Source organism: Musca domestica, unplaced genomic scaffold (genome assembly GCF_030504385.1).
Source record: "Musca domestica strain aabys unplaced genomic scaffold, Musca_domestica.polishedcontigs.V.1.1 19, whole genome shotgun sequence".
Taxonomy (NCBI): Eukaryota; Metazoa; Arthropoda; class Insecta; order Diptera; family Muscidae; genus Musca; species Musca domestica.
Window position 1 is genome coordinate 9,062,820 of NW_026712245.1, and position 18,078 is coordinate 9,080,897.

At 32.7% G+C, this 18,078-nt stretch overlaps 2 protein-coding genes across 2 annotated transcripts; one reads left to right on the forward strand and one right to left on the reverse strand.

Moving 5' to 3' along the window:
• The first annotated feature begins 2,686 nt into the window (after positions 1-2,686).
• Positions 2,687-3,646, forward strand: LOC101899695 (electron transfer flavoprotein regulatory factor 1). Its single transcript, XM_005185047.4, has 2 exons — positions 2,687-2,888; positions 3,068-3,646. Exons 1-2 carry the CDS (start codon positions 2,847-2,849, stop codon positions 3,278-3,280), a joined length of 255 nt encoding a protein of 84 aa, XP_005185104.1. The 5' UTR covers positions 2,687-2,846; the 3' UTR covers positions 3,281-3,646.
• A 4,374-nt stretch (positions 3,647-8,020) lies between these two features.
• On the reverse strand, positions 8,021-8,542 carry LOC101899538 (NADH dehydrogenase [ubiquinone] 1 beta subcomplex subunit 2, mitochondrial). Its single transcript, XM_005185046.3, has one exon. The coding sequence runs from the start codon at positions 8,430-8,432 to the stop codon at positions 8,139-8,141; it is 294 nt and encodes a 97-aa protein (XP_005185103.1). The 5' UTR covers positions 8,433-8,542; the 3' UTR covers positions 8,021-8,138.
• Positions 8,543-18,078: the final 9,536 nt, after the last annotated feature.

Sequence of the window (18,078 nt, forward strand, 5' to 3'; positions counted from 1 at the left end):
CCCGCTTATGTCCAAATCCATTTTGAATGATGTCGCTTTTGAAGTTATGTCATAGAGCACTTACCCTTAACATTTTGACCAGGGACATTTGCCCAATATTTACGCACTCCGTCGTGCCGTTACTTGTTGTGGTCCATTTTACAGTTAAATATAAACCAATGGTCATCCAAAAGACTTCTAGACTTCTTCCCTGTCCTTAACTTTGTTCCCATGCTAAATTCCATGTAGATAGATTTCAATTATGTAATCAGGAAATTATTTTGCAATCAGCTCCAAAAGCAAGAGGCCCCTCTGTACCTCTAAATTTAGTCTGATATATTTGATGTACTTGTCTACGATATTTGGCTATATTCGTCAACGAAATTTGCATAAAAAAGCCAGAAGTTCGCCTTTTATGTATTTTGGATTTCGCCTACAAGTTATTTTCAGCATTTCGGTAGAATGGAAATGTTGGTATTTTTTCACATAAAAGTAGTGGTCCATACTACCCGCTGTCCTAAACTCTAATTTCATGGGAGATTTCGTGTCCTTTGGTTTCTATTTATGACCTTTATAACGGCTGCAAAATTAGGAACATTTTTAGTTGTTGGTCCATTTCAACCCCTAAATATATTGCGGACATCTTTGAAAACAATAGGCCTAGCCCTTCTGAGCCTAACCCTACCCTTTTCGTGAGGATCGGACGATAATTGCAATCTGTATATAATATCCCAAAACTGTGTTGTAAGGTGGAAAAATATTACACCTTAATATTATAAGTCAAATTGAAAAAATCGCGTGCGATAAAAAATATGAAAAAATAAAAAAATGTCACAAAATACTAAAAAAATCTATATTAAGATCATTTTTGACTTATTTTTTTGCGATTTTTTTAGATTTTATACTTTTATGTCAAGAGGGCATTCTGAATTGACAAAATTTGTCAAAATCGGTCCAGCCATTCTTGAGATATAAGCATTCCATCTAACATTCCTTTGCTTTGTATATACACATTGTATATATTTCGCTATATATATCCGATATATTTACTATCGGCATCTACGTAACGGTCAGAATTTACCTGTTCGTCTATTTGTGATTTCGCCGGGATTAAAAATATTCTCGTTTTAATGGAAAATTTGACTTTATTTAACACAAATGTTATCGCCTATTTCACCCACTAAATATTACCCGATGACCATCCAAATTGGAAAGCTTTTTCCCAGCCCTACGCTCTAGCCCCATGCTAACTTCTGCGTCGATCTGTCTATAATTGCGACCTGTAGAGCAACTGCAAAATCCGGAAATTTTTCAGCTTTTGGTTCATTTCAACCCCTAAATATTATGCGGTAATATCTAAAAGACTTCTATTCTGACCATAACACCACCTCCGTGCAAAATTTCGTATAGGTCGGGCCATAATTGCGACCTGCAGCGCAGTTACAAATTAACAAACTGACGGACAGACATACATAGGACGGACAGAAATACATAGCTAAATCAACTCAGCTCGTCGAGGATCGATAGGAAGATCCATATATACTTTCTTATGAGGGAAACCAATATTTATTTCGAGGTGTTACATAATTTTTGGCCCAATCAAATTTATAATACCCCCAACACATAGTGTTGTAGGGTATAAAAACTGACTATCGGATCAGAATTTCAAATTTTCTAAAAAAATACAAATGGTGTCAATCGGTTTTACCGGCAGATGTATGTATACTCACAGCCAATATTCTTTTATTGAATATATAATTGGCCTGTCGCAGATATAGTAGACCGAAGCATTCCACTTCATCTAATACTGATAAAAATATTGGGATGAGCAAAATTCAAAGAAAAACTGACATTTAATTCCAATTTTTGCGAATACTTATTAAAATTTTAAACTTTTTTGGGGAGGTACCAGAAGAAGTGGGCCGATGAATTTCAAATACGCATTAGATCTTTGGTTGAGAGCAATATTTAGATATACCAACTCAGAAAAGAATAGCTGACTTATTTCCCAAAATATAAAAGATTAATTAGGAGACTCTTGTGGGTTAGGTACCAAATATTAGCAGAAATACTGAGATGTGTGCAATTTGATATTTTCCACCTGACATTGCACTAATAATACTAAAATTTGCAAAGTTTTCACAAAATTGGATGATCCTTTCTTCTTCTGTATGGCAAATTTTGTTCTGTAAAAAAAAAGCGGACCGATATTGCCCATCTCGATCTAACTTTGATAATAATATTACGAGAACCATCGTACGCAGCAGCCGGACAGATAATAGACGGACGGACAAACAATCCTTCAACTTTAAACGGATTTGGTTCAAATTCACCTGGGGTCTAAAACCGTTATTTCGATGAGACACGTTTTGGGCGTATTAAATGATATATATCTAGCCTATCCCTGAGGGTATAAATATTATAAAGTTCCAAGTTTGGACCAAATCAGACACTCCCTTCAAGATTCTATTACACACAGGCAAACAGAAGGACCTACAAAAAACAACAGTGTTTTCAACTTTAAATTAGACTATTAATTCATAATTTTGCATTTTAACGGACAACGTTGTACGAAAACCATGGGAAACATGCTATTAGTACTGACATTTCGTTCGATAGTATCGATAGCAAAAACTATCGCTCGATACCCCCTTTTAAAAACAAAAGTATCGATACCATCAATATAGCCATTGATTGTTTGTCAGCCCTATTTGAAATTCAGTACAAGAACAACAACTAGAACGAAAAGAACGCAATAAGCGGAGAAGAGAAATTATAATTTTAAGAAAATATTCACGACATATTCTTCCAAAGGAACTAAAAATAGATTGTTAATAAAAAACCTTTAAGCCCTACATCAGCGTGTAATGTCAGAGCTTCGCTCCAAAGTTATACAATTATACAAGCATGTAAGTAGAAGGGCCGAGCAGATGCTGTTGGTTTATACAACCAAGCAAGCTATTTGTTTTATTCAAAAAAAAACCTGTCCATGCTTCGTGACCTTGTCATGTGAGTCATGAGACGGAATCAAATTTCCTACATATTTTTGGAGATTTCATGTGGTTTATTTATGTTTGACACATTGCAGCTGCAATTTTTGGGACGTGAATATCCCGGCGTAAATGGCCCGCAGAAATTCCGCCAGCAAGTGCGCGATGCTTTCCTAAAGAACAAAGATGAGACTGATCCAAATAAAATCAAAGCCCTGCTAGCCCAGGGCCGTTATGTGGCCAAAGAAGTCGAAGCTTTGTATTCACTAAAGAAGTATCGTTCCATCAAGCAACGCTACTCCCAAGAATAAAGACCCGACCAGAAGGAGCAATAACAATGTATTCGAATGCAGTAGCAGCAGCAGCATCATGGATGGATGACGCAACAACGTGTTTTGAGAAGAAAGACTCGATTTAGAGCCAGTAATTAGACTATAATGCATTTTATTTCTGTCAAAATATTTTATACTATAATATGTAGATGACCCCCCTCTCACCCCCGTAGTTTGTTTGTTAGTTGACACAAGTAATTGATAGATTTGTGGTAGCATCTCGACTTAAAGTGGAGAAGAAGAGCAGCTACGCAAAAAAAAAAAAAAAAAAACAATTTATAAAAACAATGCCAATGCTTTAAATAAAAGAATACCTACTTCCAAATATTTTACGGAACATATGAATGTGGTCAAGGTGTTATGTTTGGATACCAATTAAGATGGTAAGGTAAATTATTCTGGTGTTGGTGCTCGCTTAGTCGACAATCAAAAAATGTTAATTTGGTGGGTACTTTGTTTTGTGCATTGCATAAAGTTATGCATCTCTCCATTCAAGTAATAAATAATCTGATTACGCCCGGAATGTTATGACAATAAAACCCCGCCGTCAGATTTGCAATAAGATTATGGCTGGTTTGTTTTGCAACAAATAATTAAATTACAAACAATCGACAGAAACATATTTACAAACACATTTGTTTGTGTGTGGCAGCTATATTCTCTTTTTCGCAAATACGCAAAATCTTTATTGATGTTTACGCCGCTCTGTCTCCGTAAGTATAGTATATATTTTGTTATATTTATATACCTCAACAATCAAAAACAACAACTTTGTGTTGAGAAGGAAGACAGCACCACATTTGTTTACCGAAGATATGTACATGTGGGTATGTTTGTAAAAATATCGTCACAGATTAATTGTTGAATGCATTCAATTGAATTGGCAAAATGTCGATGTTTTTATCTTATTGCCTACTTTTGTTTTTTTTTTTTTCTCTTCTTTGCAAAAAATTTATATATTGTTCAATCTTCTAAATGGGTATGATAAATAAAATAAATTTGCATAGAATGTGAACTTTGATCTTCAAAAAATTAATTTTGTTTGATTTTTGGTTTAAAAAAGCGAATATACCACAAAAATGTTGAACAAAGTATTTGTTGGCTAATAGCTTTGATCAATCATTGTTTTTAATAAATATTGGTAATTTATTATCGGGATTTTAAATGTGACGTTCATTAAGCCATTTTAATCTGGACAGGCTAACGCTAAATGCGTTTCGAAGGCTGTATTCTTTTGACCCTTTCCCCTGCAAAGATAATTGGAAAATTGCAATATAGCCCACAGTTAGGCAATGAAATGTACTACGTTATACAGGCATAAAAATACAAGATAGTAAGAAGTATAGACTTATCTTTTTGAAATTTCACATATGAGTCACATATATTGTCCAATCAAAGGAAATTTGTTTATAACCTACTCAAACGATATTTGTCTGATGAGCCGCTTAAACTACGGCAAAATGCGCTAATAAGTCAACATTTAATATGCCTAATAATGAAGATATAGGATCCTGTTTGCATCATTGATTAGAATAGAATTAGAAACGTATTATGAGACAAATATAAATTATTTGATTTTAAAGCCCTTAAACTATTCTATCACACGTCCACAAGGGTTCATCGGCATTTGTCGTAGTGTAGTGGACCATTATGTAGGTCTTTTTGAAAATAAATGCCATTCAAAACTATTACAAAAAATAAGGTTGATTTTAATTAAAACAAGCCTTACCCATAGCTGCATAAGGAGTAGTTAAATAACTGACTTACTGAAAATCAACGAAGCGGCTGAAGCTGGAATCTTTAAATATTGCACGAGGATCAGGCTTGGTGCATAGGCGTGTTAAAAGGCTGAGTTTTTGGAAACTCGTAATTAAAGGGATACGAAAAGTACTAAATATTTAATACTTTATATTGGACAAACGGAATAAGCTAGAAATTTGGAATGATAGCCACTGACGGATTGCAGGAAAAATGTATCATAGGGTTTTTGCAAATTTCAACTTCAAGTTTACGAAAAGTTCTAAAATGGTACTAAACTTCAAAAATGGCATAATTTGGTTATGTGAAGGGCTATTGCTAAAAACTTGAAATTTCGTATGAGAATCATCGTTGGATAGTAATTTGATATATGAATGTGGTTTTGGAATTGTGTACCAAGTGCGCGAACTGTACTAAACGGTGCAGTTTGGTTTTGGATGGACGAATGAAGCTGAAATTTTGTATTGCGGTCCTTTTGGTGGTAGGTCTGTGATACGGAGGTGGTTTTGGATATGTGCACTACAAGTGCACGAAAATTACTAAATAGTACTGTATTTAGTACAATCTGGTGTTGGGTAACAAACAGTGTTTGAAATTTGGTGTTAAGGTCGTTCTTCTTGTATAGCCTGAACATATGAAGGAGGTTTCGGAAATGTATACTATAATTGTACGAGAAGTACTGAGTGGTACTAAATTGGATATTGGGCGAAGGGATATACATATAACAATTTGGGATATGATATTAATATTTATAATTCTATCGGTGTTTGAGGTTTGGCGGGGTCTGGAAATACATCCCATATATGTACGAAAAGTATTAAATGGTACTAAATTTGGTACCATGTGTAGGAATAGGGATGGAATCTTCAAATTTGATATTGAGGTCTCTATTGTTGTCTGGAATTGAGATATGGAGGCTGTTTTTGAAATACGTACTATAATTCAACGAAAAATACTAAATTTGTACGAAAAGTGCTAAATGCAATTGAATCTTCAAATTTGATATTGAGGGATCTATTGGTATTTGAAATTGAGATATGGAAGTGGGTTTGAAAATATGTACTGTAATTGTACAAAAAGTATTAATTAGTCCAAAATTTGGGTATTGGGTAAAGGAATTGAGCTGAAAAAATGAAATACAGATACCTCTTGTGGGATCTTTGGAATGACAGATGCAGATTATTTCGAATATGCGTACTAAATGCTACGAAATTTGATATTTTTGGTGATAGGATAGATCTGCAATACTGAAATTTTATATTGAGGTTACTGCTGGTTTCCAGAGTACATATATGGAGACGTTAAAATAGTTTTGGACAGATAAATTGGATGTTGGTACATTATGCAATGGTTTTAATAACATCCTCTTCTGTAAACCTCAAAATTAAAAAATAGAAGACTTTTTGTTGTAAAAGATAAACATTTTTCTATTATTCTTTGCGAAAAAGGAAAAACTTAAATAATATATGAAAACTTTAAGGTCTGAAAATTTAGTACGATATATGAAGTTTTGAAAATGTTATCAAACTGAACAAATTGTGTATTTTGAGCACTTAAAATACCAAACACGAACTGGAGAATGAATCTAAAGTTTTAAGGTAAACTTTTTGCTAACGATGTAATAGGGCATTTGCTAGGATATAATAAATCAATGCCACTCCAAACTAAAAATTTCAGATTTTAAAATATTACACGATTTAAGTCAGAGATTTCTTATGTTTCGAAATGTTTGAAGAATTAGTTTATGACATTTCTGATGTTGATACAAAGTTTATACAAAACCCGATATTCATCCAACGCATTTCATCCGCATAGACATAGTTTGCAAGTCGGGTTGACGTTATTTAATCTAATTTCCCTAAAACAGAGGTCCAACCTTATGGAGAAAATAATATTCTATTGGTACTCGGTCACAAAAAAAAAAAAAAAAATGTTGGAATATATTAAGCGGTTTTACCGACAGATGTTACCCTTGGCCTTTGACCAGACCTATATTTTCCATTTTTAAATTTGATTTAATACTCATACAGAAAATCGGACATATATTTCAAATTTTATGTAATTTTTAAACAGTTTTAAGCTTCCGATGAAGAGATGTCAGAAGAAGAGAATTGACATTGGAGGTTTTTATGAGTATTTTAGTTGTTTAACATGTGACCTTAGGCTGAATTAAATCCTCTCTTTGCTTTTTATGAGTTAAATTATCCTCTATTAAAATTTTGACCTTTTGTGGGAAATGGAAAAGATGGCCGATTTTTTCAATCTCCGATCTCGATCAAAGTTAGAAATATTACGATGATGAAAATTCGATACTTCCTTCTAGACCTATCGGACCCTTCAGCAGTACATACAAAAAGACGGATAAACATAGCTACATCGATTCCAAATGTCCTCTAACGAATTTTGTCTACTGACCTGGGGGTCCCATTTTTTCGATAAAACACATTTTGGCCAATCCAATTGATATGTACCATCTGTAATAATATGACGGTCCTTCTTTTTAAAGTATCCATTTTGGTTCATTTATGGCCATTAGAGACCAATTTTCTCAATATTCCTTCTCAATAATATATCTGGTGTATCGGTGCGATATATATGACTGTAGCAATCCTTCCTTTGGGTCAAAGTTTTTAAGAAATTCAATCAGAACACAAAGCAGCTCAGAGTGGAATACTCTTTTCAAAATCCAACAAAATAGAAGCGGCCCTTAGAATGGTACAAAAACTTTAATTAAAACAGTCAATTTTTTAATTTTTCTGTTGACAGGCGGATGCAGTCAAACTTCTAAGCCGATCAGATGGGTAGTAGTATGCTCATCATCTTTAGTTTTCCATACGCCAGAAACCAGTCCATGCGTGGTATGTGAACTGCCCCCATCTCTATTGTACATAAGGGTGAATTCCACAACATATTTTCACCCACATCATCAACACATTGGCCGAGGAAAAAACAAACAACACATTTTTATTTACATTACACAATTTATTAAATTATTTAACTTCCCACAGAATCTTGCTTTCCAGGATAATTTCAATATATTTAACTAACACATGTTCGCCGATCTCCACCACTCCTGACTTTAGTTTGATGGGATGCCGAGTTCCTTGTTTGTCCACTGGGATGGATCGGGATAGGGGAATTCACCGGTGACATGTTCGTGTTCATGATACAAATGCCACAAGACCCACCACCACATAGCGGCGCCGACCATTTCAGCACCGATGCGAGTAGCCTTCGAGTGTGGTGGTGGAGCAACACGATATGAGACTACATGGCTCTGACGAACTGTGGTTGGAGCCATACCCTTCACGGCATTACGCACCAAGTGTTGCAAAAGTGGTTTGCACAAAGGTTGTAGCCTGCTGCTGATCATCGTTGTTGGAGAAATCTATGCCAGAATCCCAGGAAGAAACAATAATTTCTTGGTTTTTTCGTTTGGTGTGCCAAAACTCGGTGTCGTAACAGTTATCGATAAATGAACAACTGATTTTTGGTCGATAACTGGCAACAGCTGTGCCTCTATTGTGAATGGTGGCCATAATTGTGAATGGTCCGTCAGTAGAAATTTAAAGCATTGCCATATTAAAATAAATTTTTGCATTCGTTTGAGATGCGTTAAAAACACAAAAACGAAAAGTAACCCCTCACCAAATATAAAAATACTCAACATTATGGATTTTTTTCTAATTTTATAGCATGTATTGAAACAATAATGTTTATTTATTTTTTTATTTTGTATAGTATTCCAAAAAATATGTACGTACCTTTGCAAAATGCATATGTCAAAAACTGCCGAAAATTTCCATTAAGAATAATACCAGATGAAAATTGCAAATTTTATTAAAACAGTTATAAATATTATATTATATATATTATATATAAATATTAAAAAACCTTGCGATGAATATTAAACCGTCTATAAATACATTCATGATGAAATGTTCTTAAGTATGCAAGGAAATTACAACATTTGTATCACAATATTAGCGAAAAGATTTTCTTGTACGACGTTATAATTAAAAACATTTTATTTTTAAGAAATATTTTAAGCTTTATATTATTATAAGCGCGCTGTAACCCCGTACAATCAATAACGACTGAAATCACACCAATATTACCCCTCACAAAAAATAGCTTTTTTAGTATTCTTATTAGACACTTAATTTTCTTCAACGTATTTCATATAAAATTTCCCGATTCTTATATTATTTTATTTGCACGAAAACAACCGATAGTCCCGTTCTTAACGACACAAAAATTATTCGAATATTTTCACGTAGGAAGCAATATTATTTTTTTAATTTTTACAGAAAATTGATTTATTTTTCATTTTGTATTAATGACACTTCTTGATTTTTTTATTTTATTTCTCTTTTAAAGAATTTGGTCGAGCAAAACCTTTACGACTTTATTTTCTTTAAATAACTAAAAGTCATGGGCATTGCAGAGAGCACACTGTTAATATACATTTCCCGCCAAAACTTCGTTTACTTCTGACAAAAATCGCGACAACACACAAAGAACACCCGATCACTGTTAACCCGTTTATGTATGTGTAATCGAAAAGCTTTATTAAAATAACAACAATTGCAATGCAAGGAGACAATACTTTTTCATATTAATTTTCTTTGAAATCACACTTAATTTTTCTTTTTTTCATTAGGTGTATTTGAAAATTGACTTATTTATGCTTTTTGTATATTTCTCCAATAAAAATTTACTTAAAATTCAACAATTTCTTTTAACGAACAATATTCACGACCGACCATCTTTAAACTCAATTGATAACTGAGTACAGACGGAAATGGGAGTAACAGTATTGCCATAACAGAGTAAAGAGATAGCGACGAACGACACGACACGAAAAAAATGTTATTGTACATATCCCGACAATTGACGACTTAAACATCCGATCACTGTTAACAAGCTTCTATAAAACCGACCGGCAAACATACGAGCATTTTGTTACTTACGCGGACGCCATTTGTATTGGAAAATAAAGAATGCCTTTTTATGCAATATTCCAATAGCAATTACTTGTACTTCACTTTTTCCTTATGAAAACTGCACTATTCTAACTTTTTTGGGTTTTTTTCTTGCAAATATTTCATTGATCTTAAGCATTCACGTTTAGCTTGCACAATTTGCGACCGACAACTTTAAATCACGATTGATAACTGACCACAGAAGCAAAGATGAATAATGTTTAATGGGCAACAAATGCAATGCAATCTTTTTGCATTGAATTTCGATTGATAACACTTTCTTGCACAATTTTTTCACTTTGTATGCTAAATATTAACCTTTTTTGATCATTTTTGTATAATTTTATAACGCCTTTCTAATTAAATTTCAACATTTGGCTTTAACAAAAACTATTCACGACCGACCGTCTTTAAAAGTGATTTGGAACTGAAAAAAGGAATAAATGAGAATAACAATGTTGTCAATTTTGTGAAAACAAAATTGCAATAATTTAAAATCGCTAAAACAAGGAAAACGTTTTTAAAGCGCAGGATTTGAATACAAATTAATGTTTAACGAAGAAATCAGATGTTACACTTAATATAGTGCAGAATTATATTACATTAGGAGAATAGTACGTTGACAATATTGTATTCCATTTTTTTAAAGTAATATTTTTCGAACCTATACCGGATGAGATAAAAAAACTACAACAAAGTCAAATGCCATAATTTTTTTATTATTTTTTTAATTTTATTGAATGAAAGCAAAAATGTCGGAAATAGAATCAAATTTCAGAATATGTTACGATTCGTTTGAATTGGTCACCTTTATCACGAATTATGGCCTTCAAACGGCCAATGAAACTGTCACACGCTGCCCGAATGTTGCTCTGCGGCATTTTGACCCATTCCCGGCGAAGCGCTTGCTTGAGGTGATCGAAACATTGGTGCCAACCTTGCATTCCAAAATACTCCAGACACAATAGTCCAACGGATTGGAGATTTTGGTGACTATTGTGCGTTGGAAATGAAGCGAGGAACCTCATTTTTTAACCATTCTTGGGTGGCGCGTGCTGAGTCCTGTTGGAATGTCCAAGGACTGCGGCAAAAATGTTTGCGTATCCAAGGCTTTAATTCACCCTCTAGAACATTTTCGCGATAATAATCGGCATTTATTCTGATGCCACGGTCGATTAATACGGGCGGAGAGCGACCATCGGCTGTTATGGCGGCCCACACCATCACCATGGCCGGTGGCCAACCGAAGGTGCACATTTTCAGCTGACCTCTTTGGCAAGTAAACGCGATCATTTTTTTTTGGTTACAAACTGCTGGACAACGTATGTTTTCTAATCGGAGAAAACCAAATTTGGCTATTCACCAATTTGGGCTAAGCGAAGCAACTCTTAAGCTCTTTTGAGTCAATTTTCTTTCTGTTGCGGTGTAAGTTCTTGTACTTTTTGGAATTTCAATGGCTTTACCCCGAGATCATTTTTCAATTTTTTCTGAATGAATTATTGCGATATGTTCAGCTCACGAGCCATTTTTCAACCACTGCGACGCGGGTTTCGATCAAGTCGCTTCTTTACTTTTAGAACCATTTCTGCTGATGTTGCGGGTTTCTTCCGTCCACTTCCTTGACGTCAAGCTACGCTACCAGTATCACCGTAACGAGGGATGGTACGAGACCCAACTTGTCGTTTTCCAGCCAAATATAACGAAATCACACAATCACGCTTGAATTCCATCACGAATAACTTTTTTTCTGAAAAATTCTCACCAAAATGATTTTGTACGCTTGTTAACAATATAATGAGCTGTCACTGGAATAATTTTAACAGCTGTCGGACGACTGGCTTAGAAATGACATCAGTCTGAAGATTATTGCAGTTTTTTCATCTCACATTCTATATACTTTTCATCATAAAAAACTCTAAGACGATCTGGCGATGTTGGCAGTCAAGTGCGAAGATAGGTTGTTTCGCTTCGTGTTTTGGTATATTTTCATTATTTGTTATTTAAACCTCATTTTCTAATGGAACTGTTTAAAACTGAGTCTTCAGAATTCCTCCTATAGCCCCCCTGTAACAGTACATCCGTATATTCAGTGTTCTGTGATTTAAGCGATTTTTTAAACGTTTAAAATGTTTAAAGCAAAATTAATTTCAAATTGTTGTATAACAACAATCGCTGTTACCTTATATTATTATACCATAGGTAGGCTTATAAAAATTGATCTGTATTCAATTCCTCTCGCTTTTAAAAGGCAGTGGACTTTTGGCGTTTTTTACTTTTTATTGTTGTCATCACATTGACAACATTGGATTTTCCATTTATTTCTTCTCCCGTCTGTGAATTCTCTTTGTTGAACATAAATATCGGTATTTGATGAAAGAAGTATTAAAAATATGTGTAAATTGTCAATATACGATATTAAATAAATGTGGAAAAATGTTTTTAAACGAAATTTAATGCAAAAAGATTGGAAGGGAATTTTTCTCCGCTTAACATGTAGTTGAGGGAATTGCTCTCATTTGCTTCTTGTTCTCACTGCTCTGTTAAACATAATCGATTAACAGTGTTGGCTAAAAATGTTAAACATTTTTTGGCGGAAATGAACATTAACATTTATGGTTGTTAGGTCGGTTAAATATATGCTTCTTTTTAATTACAATTTGTTGTTCATCTTAAATTAACAATTGCGTTTTAGAGTTGTTGAATATTTTGTTGATTAAACTTATATACTTAAAAGAGTAATTTTTCTTAAAAGAAAATAAAATAAAAGTGCTTGCAATTTAAGTATTTCAAAAATTTTTTTATAGTTTTCTTTCAATGAAATTGTCTTCTTCTTCTAGCAATGTAGACAACAAATTTTGCAATATTTCAATTGCAAACACTTTATTTCATTTTCATTTAAGTGAATTGCACTTTTGAGTATTTATGTTTTACATATAAAATATGTGATTGACAACTTCAAAATACTATTGATTACATAAGATGAATGAATTTAATTAAAGAGAAGAAATATATTTAACGAACAGATCCAACAACGATAAATGTAAATGTTTATTTCCGCCAAAAATTGTTTAACATTTTTTAGCCAACACTGTTAATCAACTTATGTTAACCCGACCAGTAAGAAAATGCATGGATAAATGAGAGCAATTCTTTCATCACGGACGATGGCACAAATAGAAAAAACAATGTTGTCAATGTGATGACAACAATAATAAGTAAAAATCGCCAAAACTATACTGATTTAAAAGCGAGAGGAATTGAATGTAAATATATTTGTGTAGGCCTGCACATTGTTTATATATAGGGGAACATAAAGTGTTGTTGTACAACAACTACATGCAAATAAAAATGTCACCTGAAAAATCAAAAATGAAAAATTCTACAATTGCAAGAATTTTCTAAATTTTAAAGATGCACGTACAAAACATATTAAAATAGCAGAGGTGGCTAGTTTTACGAAGCGTTAAACACTTTAAAAAATATAGCTAAAATCGTAGAATTCTGAAGGTGAACGATGATCCATATAGACAGTGAGTTTTAAGTAGGAACTCTCAAAACGCATTTTGCACAATTCCGATTAAACTACCGTATAATGGGAGGTATCTAAATGTGTGAAACTGGACTCTTTGAGAACAAAACTTCACCTATCTTTCTTCCTTCGGAAGATAGAAAGAATACAATAAAAGGGTGGACACCGCCAGATCGTTTAAAAATTTTTTCTGATGAAGAAGGTATACAAAGATTTTAAATTTTTTACTCTTAACGATTACCCATGATAATACCGTAAAACAAAAGGAATAAAATATTGGCAACGTAGTATTCTCACAAACTGATATATTTCAGCACTATATTAAGTTGACCATTCGATTTCCTCGTTAAAAATTAATTCGCACTTTAAAAATGTTTTTCTTGTTTTAGCGTTTTTTAATTATTAGAAAATTGTCTTCGCCAAATTGACAACATTGTTATTCTCATTAACTCCTTTTCTCCAGTTTCACATAATTTTCAAGACGGTCGGTCGTGAATAGTTTTTGTTAAAGGCAAATGTTGAAATTTAATTAGAAAGGCATTTTAAATTTATACATAAATGTTAAAAAATGGTTAATATTTAACATATGAAGTGAAAAATTGTGCAACAAAGTGTTATCAATCGAAATTCAATGCAAAAAAAATGCATTGCAATTGTTGCCCGTTAAATATGAAGCTGAGAGAATTGCTCTCATTTTGCTCTCTGCAATCAAAACTCCTTATTCATCTTTGCTTCTGTCATCAGTTATCTATCGTGTTTTAAAGTTGTCGGTCGCAAATAGTGTTAGCTACACGTGAATGCTTAAGTTCAAAGAAATATTTGCAACAAAAAATACCCAAAAAATTTAGAATAGTGCAGTTTTCATAAGTAAAAAGTAAATTAAAAGTATTTACTAAATGTTGCATTACAGGCATTTTTGATTTTCCCATGCAAATGTGGTCCGTGTAAGCAACAAAATGCTCGTACGTTTGCCGGTTGGTTTTAGAAAAGCTGGTTAACAGTGATCGGATGTTTATGTCGTGAATTGTCGGTCTATGACATAGACTCTATGTACAATAAAATTTTCTTTTATCGTGTCGTGCTCGAACTGCTTTTTTCAGTGTTGGCAATACTGCTACTCCTAGTTTTTTTCTGTTTCCAGTTGTTAATTGATTCTAATGATGGTCGGCCGTGGTTTTATAAAGCAATTGTGTGATTTTAAGAAAATTTTTATTGGAGAAATATACAAAAAGTATAAATAAGTCAATTTTCAAGTACACAAAATGAAATGAAAGTGAATTGAATTTACATTTCAAAGAAATGTAATGTAGAAAAATGCTGTCTCCTTGTTATTTTAACAAGCTATTCATATATAATCGGGTTAACAGAGATCGGGTGTTCTATATATGTATTAAGGTGTGTGTTGTCGCGATTTTTATAGCAATAAAGTAATTTCCACAGGAAATGTATATCAAAGTATTTCTCTCTGCAATGACATTGTCTTTTAATTATCCAAAGCAAATTCGGTCGCAAGTTTTTCTAATTACTTTTAAAAGCCTCTATTTCAAAAATGAAAAGTGTAATAAAAATTTAACAAGAAGTGTCATCAATATGAACATTTTTTTTATTTGTTGAAAATAAAAAAAATAAGCAAGAAAAAACAAACCTGCAACATCGCAATACAAAAAAAAAAAAAAACAAGAAGAATGCTCAAGAAGAAGAAGAAGAGTTCCAAGTGACTTCCAGTAAAAAATTTCAAAATTTGCTACAAATTTTAGGGTAATTTAACACACCTCTTGACGCCAGACGGTTTTTGCCAGAAAAGTCGTTGCGCTTAATATATTTCCGCCTTTTTGTACTGGCAACACTCTTATTCATATTTGCTTCTTCATCAGTTTTAAAGATGACCGGAGGTTCGTTAATCGTAACTGTTGAATTTTAAGGAAACATTTATTGACAAAATATTTAAAAGTTTAAAAATGTCGATTAAACAAAAAACCAAATGTGATAAAATGAAACATCAAAACAAACGTAAACCGTTTTTATGAATAAAATCCAATTTGAAAAATGCCATATTCGTTACCTTAATAGTGTGTTATTAGTGTTGGCCGATTCTACATGAGTGTGTTAACAGTAACCGGATGCCTTGACTAACATTTTCCTGTTGGTAGGTTTAATACATAGATGCCCAGTAGTGGCTGATTTCAGCAATTTCAACTCACACGTATTCTTACGCTCTTTTGTTTGATCGCCAATCAACCAATAGGAAAGCAGAAATATGAGTGGGAGAGACAAGCTACACAGGCAGAAATTCTGTGTAATATTTACATTTAATCGTAATCGAGACTGCTGTTAGTGAACACATAAACTGAAAATTATTGCGATATGTCAATGATGTCATTTCAAAAGCATTTTATGCTACAAAATGCTTTTGATGATATGCAATGTGTTATATGTTATAAGACATTTAAAAAAATAAGAAATATAATAAAAAAACATTTTGAAACTGTTCATAAAGACATGAATTGTTAGCAGGGGGAAGAAAAAGAAAAACGATTTAAAATGTATAAGAAACTTTTTATAAAAAAGTTGAAGGAATGGGTAAATCAATATAGAGGTAATGATGAAGATATGGTGGAGGAGAATTTAAAAATGGGTTTATCTAACTTAATAAGTTTATATATTATAATAAAAAAGGGAAGGCCATTTTCAGATGGGCCGTTTGTCAAAAATATGTTGTGTCAAGTTTTTGAAAAACTTAATTTTAACACTAATTTTATTAAAAAATTACCTTTGTCCCGCAATAGTATAACCCGGCGATCCCTGTACATTCATTAATTTTACATTTCCCAGAAAAAGCAAAAAATTACGACACCCGCCACACATGTGCTTTCGTCGCTATCTCGTTGACGACTAAATAAAATGAATAGAAAAATATTTTCTTCCAGTGTTATTTCGTCGCTCTCACCAATACTATTACATTGGGCATCTATGCTGTAATGGCAAAATTGAATGTTAGATCTGTATCTTTCCCGTTGTGTCGCGGATTGTGCTCGTATAAGAGAATTGCTAACTTCCAAAAAATATTGTTTTAAGAAATGAAAAAGGCATAAAAAATTCGATTTAATATCATCAGTGTCATATATGTTAAAAGTTTAAAGAAATGTTCCACTAAAAAGTGAAAAAATTAAATTTCTTTCATTTCATAAAAAAAAAATAATTGTCAAAAAAAAATGTTTGAATTGTGTTAAAAATGTTGGTGTTCTTCGAGTTACGAGTCAAAAGTGAAATTTTTGTTGTGTAAAACTTAAAATTTTAATATGCAATTTTGCTGAGAAATAATCTCTATTGAAAAATCGTTATAAAGTTGGATTATTACATATAACGAAATGACGCTGTGATGAAAATGGTAAGTCATTTTAAATGTTTAGATTTTTTGTGATCTATTAATTTAGGACCGAAAATATTAAGCCACCCAAAAAAAGATTTTTTAACGTATAAAGTTTAAGCAAAGTAACTCGCGATTTCACAGGTATTTGAACTATATTATGCATTTTGAATTTGAATAACACTCATCATAGAATTCTAGTATTTTGGATATTTTTGTTTCGGAATACCTCCTAATGTTAAAAAACGAGAGAAAAAGGTGTTGAGAATTTATAAATAGTGCGGCTTTAGTTACAAATAATTTTGGATATTAACAATCTTTCATATAAACTTTTAATTCCCTAAACATGATGAAGATAAATTTTAAAATATAATAGCAAAGACACAAATCACATGAATTTTGTGTTGGTGCACAAGGGGTTAATTGAAAAATAGTTTTTACTTAATATTAACTACTTTTTCCAATTTTTGATAATTGAACGTATTTTAAACAAATATTAAGATAAAACCAATTCTCCTAAATTAATTTAACAGGAAAATTACACAATTTCCGGATGAGGACGAATAACCAGCAAGGGGTTGGCGGTAAGGAAACTTCATGGAAAATGCTGAATTTCACAAAAATCAAATGAAAGGTCTCGAGGAGTACTTTCTAAATATATATGCTTAATATTCCCAAATGATTTCAGAAAATCGAATTTTACCGATATTCTGACCAAAGTGGGGTTAGCGGTAGGGAAGCTATGGAAAATTCTGAATTGCACAGAGCTGTTATAGGAAAGTTGTAAACTAAGACGGTTTAGCCCCGTCCGTCCGTCTGTGGAGTGAATAAAGATATGAAGCTAGGGAAGATCAATCATTTGTCTGCAAGCAGGTCAAGTTTGAAGATGGGTATTTTGATCATTGTAGCTAAATTTTTCTAAACAATTCTCTGAAAATCCACAAAAGGAGTACTTTACCCCCTGGAAGAGTTTTGTCTATTTAGTTCCATGATATCGTAAATCCCCCATATAGTGGTACCTCCTATTTTGATGATTTTAGCTAAAATTTTCAATGGAATTGTCTAAAAAGAAGGTCTTTCTAAATACTTTATCCCCAGCAAGAGAAATATCTATATAGGTTCACGATATTGAATAGCC

Bases quoted from the DNA above. Each gene is read 5' to 3' on its own strand.
- LOC101899695 (XM_005185047.4), top strand. From the start codon at position 2,847: ATGTCAGAGCTTCGCTCCAAAGTTATACAATTATACAAGCAT. The intron at 2,889-3,067 runs GTAAGTAGAAGG...GACACATTGCAG, and splicing joins TTATACAATTATACAAGCAT to CTGCAATTTTTGGGACGTGA.
- LOC101899538 (XM_005185046.3), bottom strand. From the start codon at position 8,432: ATGATCAGCAGCAGGCTACAACCTTTGTGCAAACCACTTTTGCAACAC.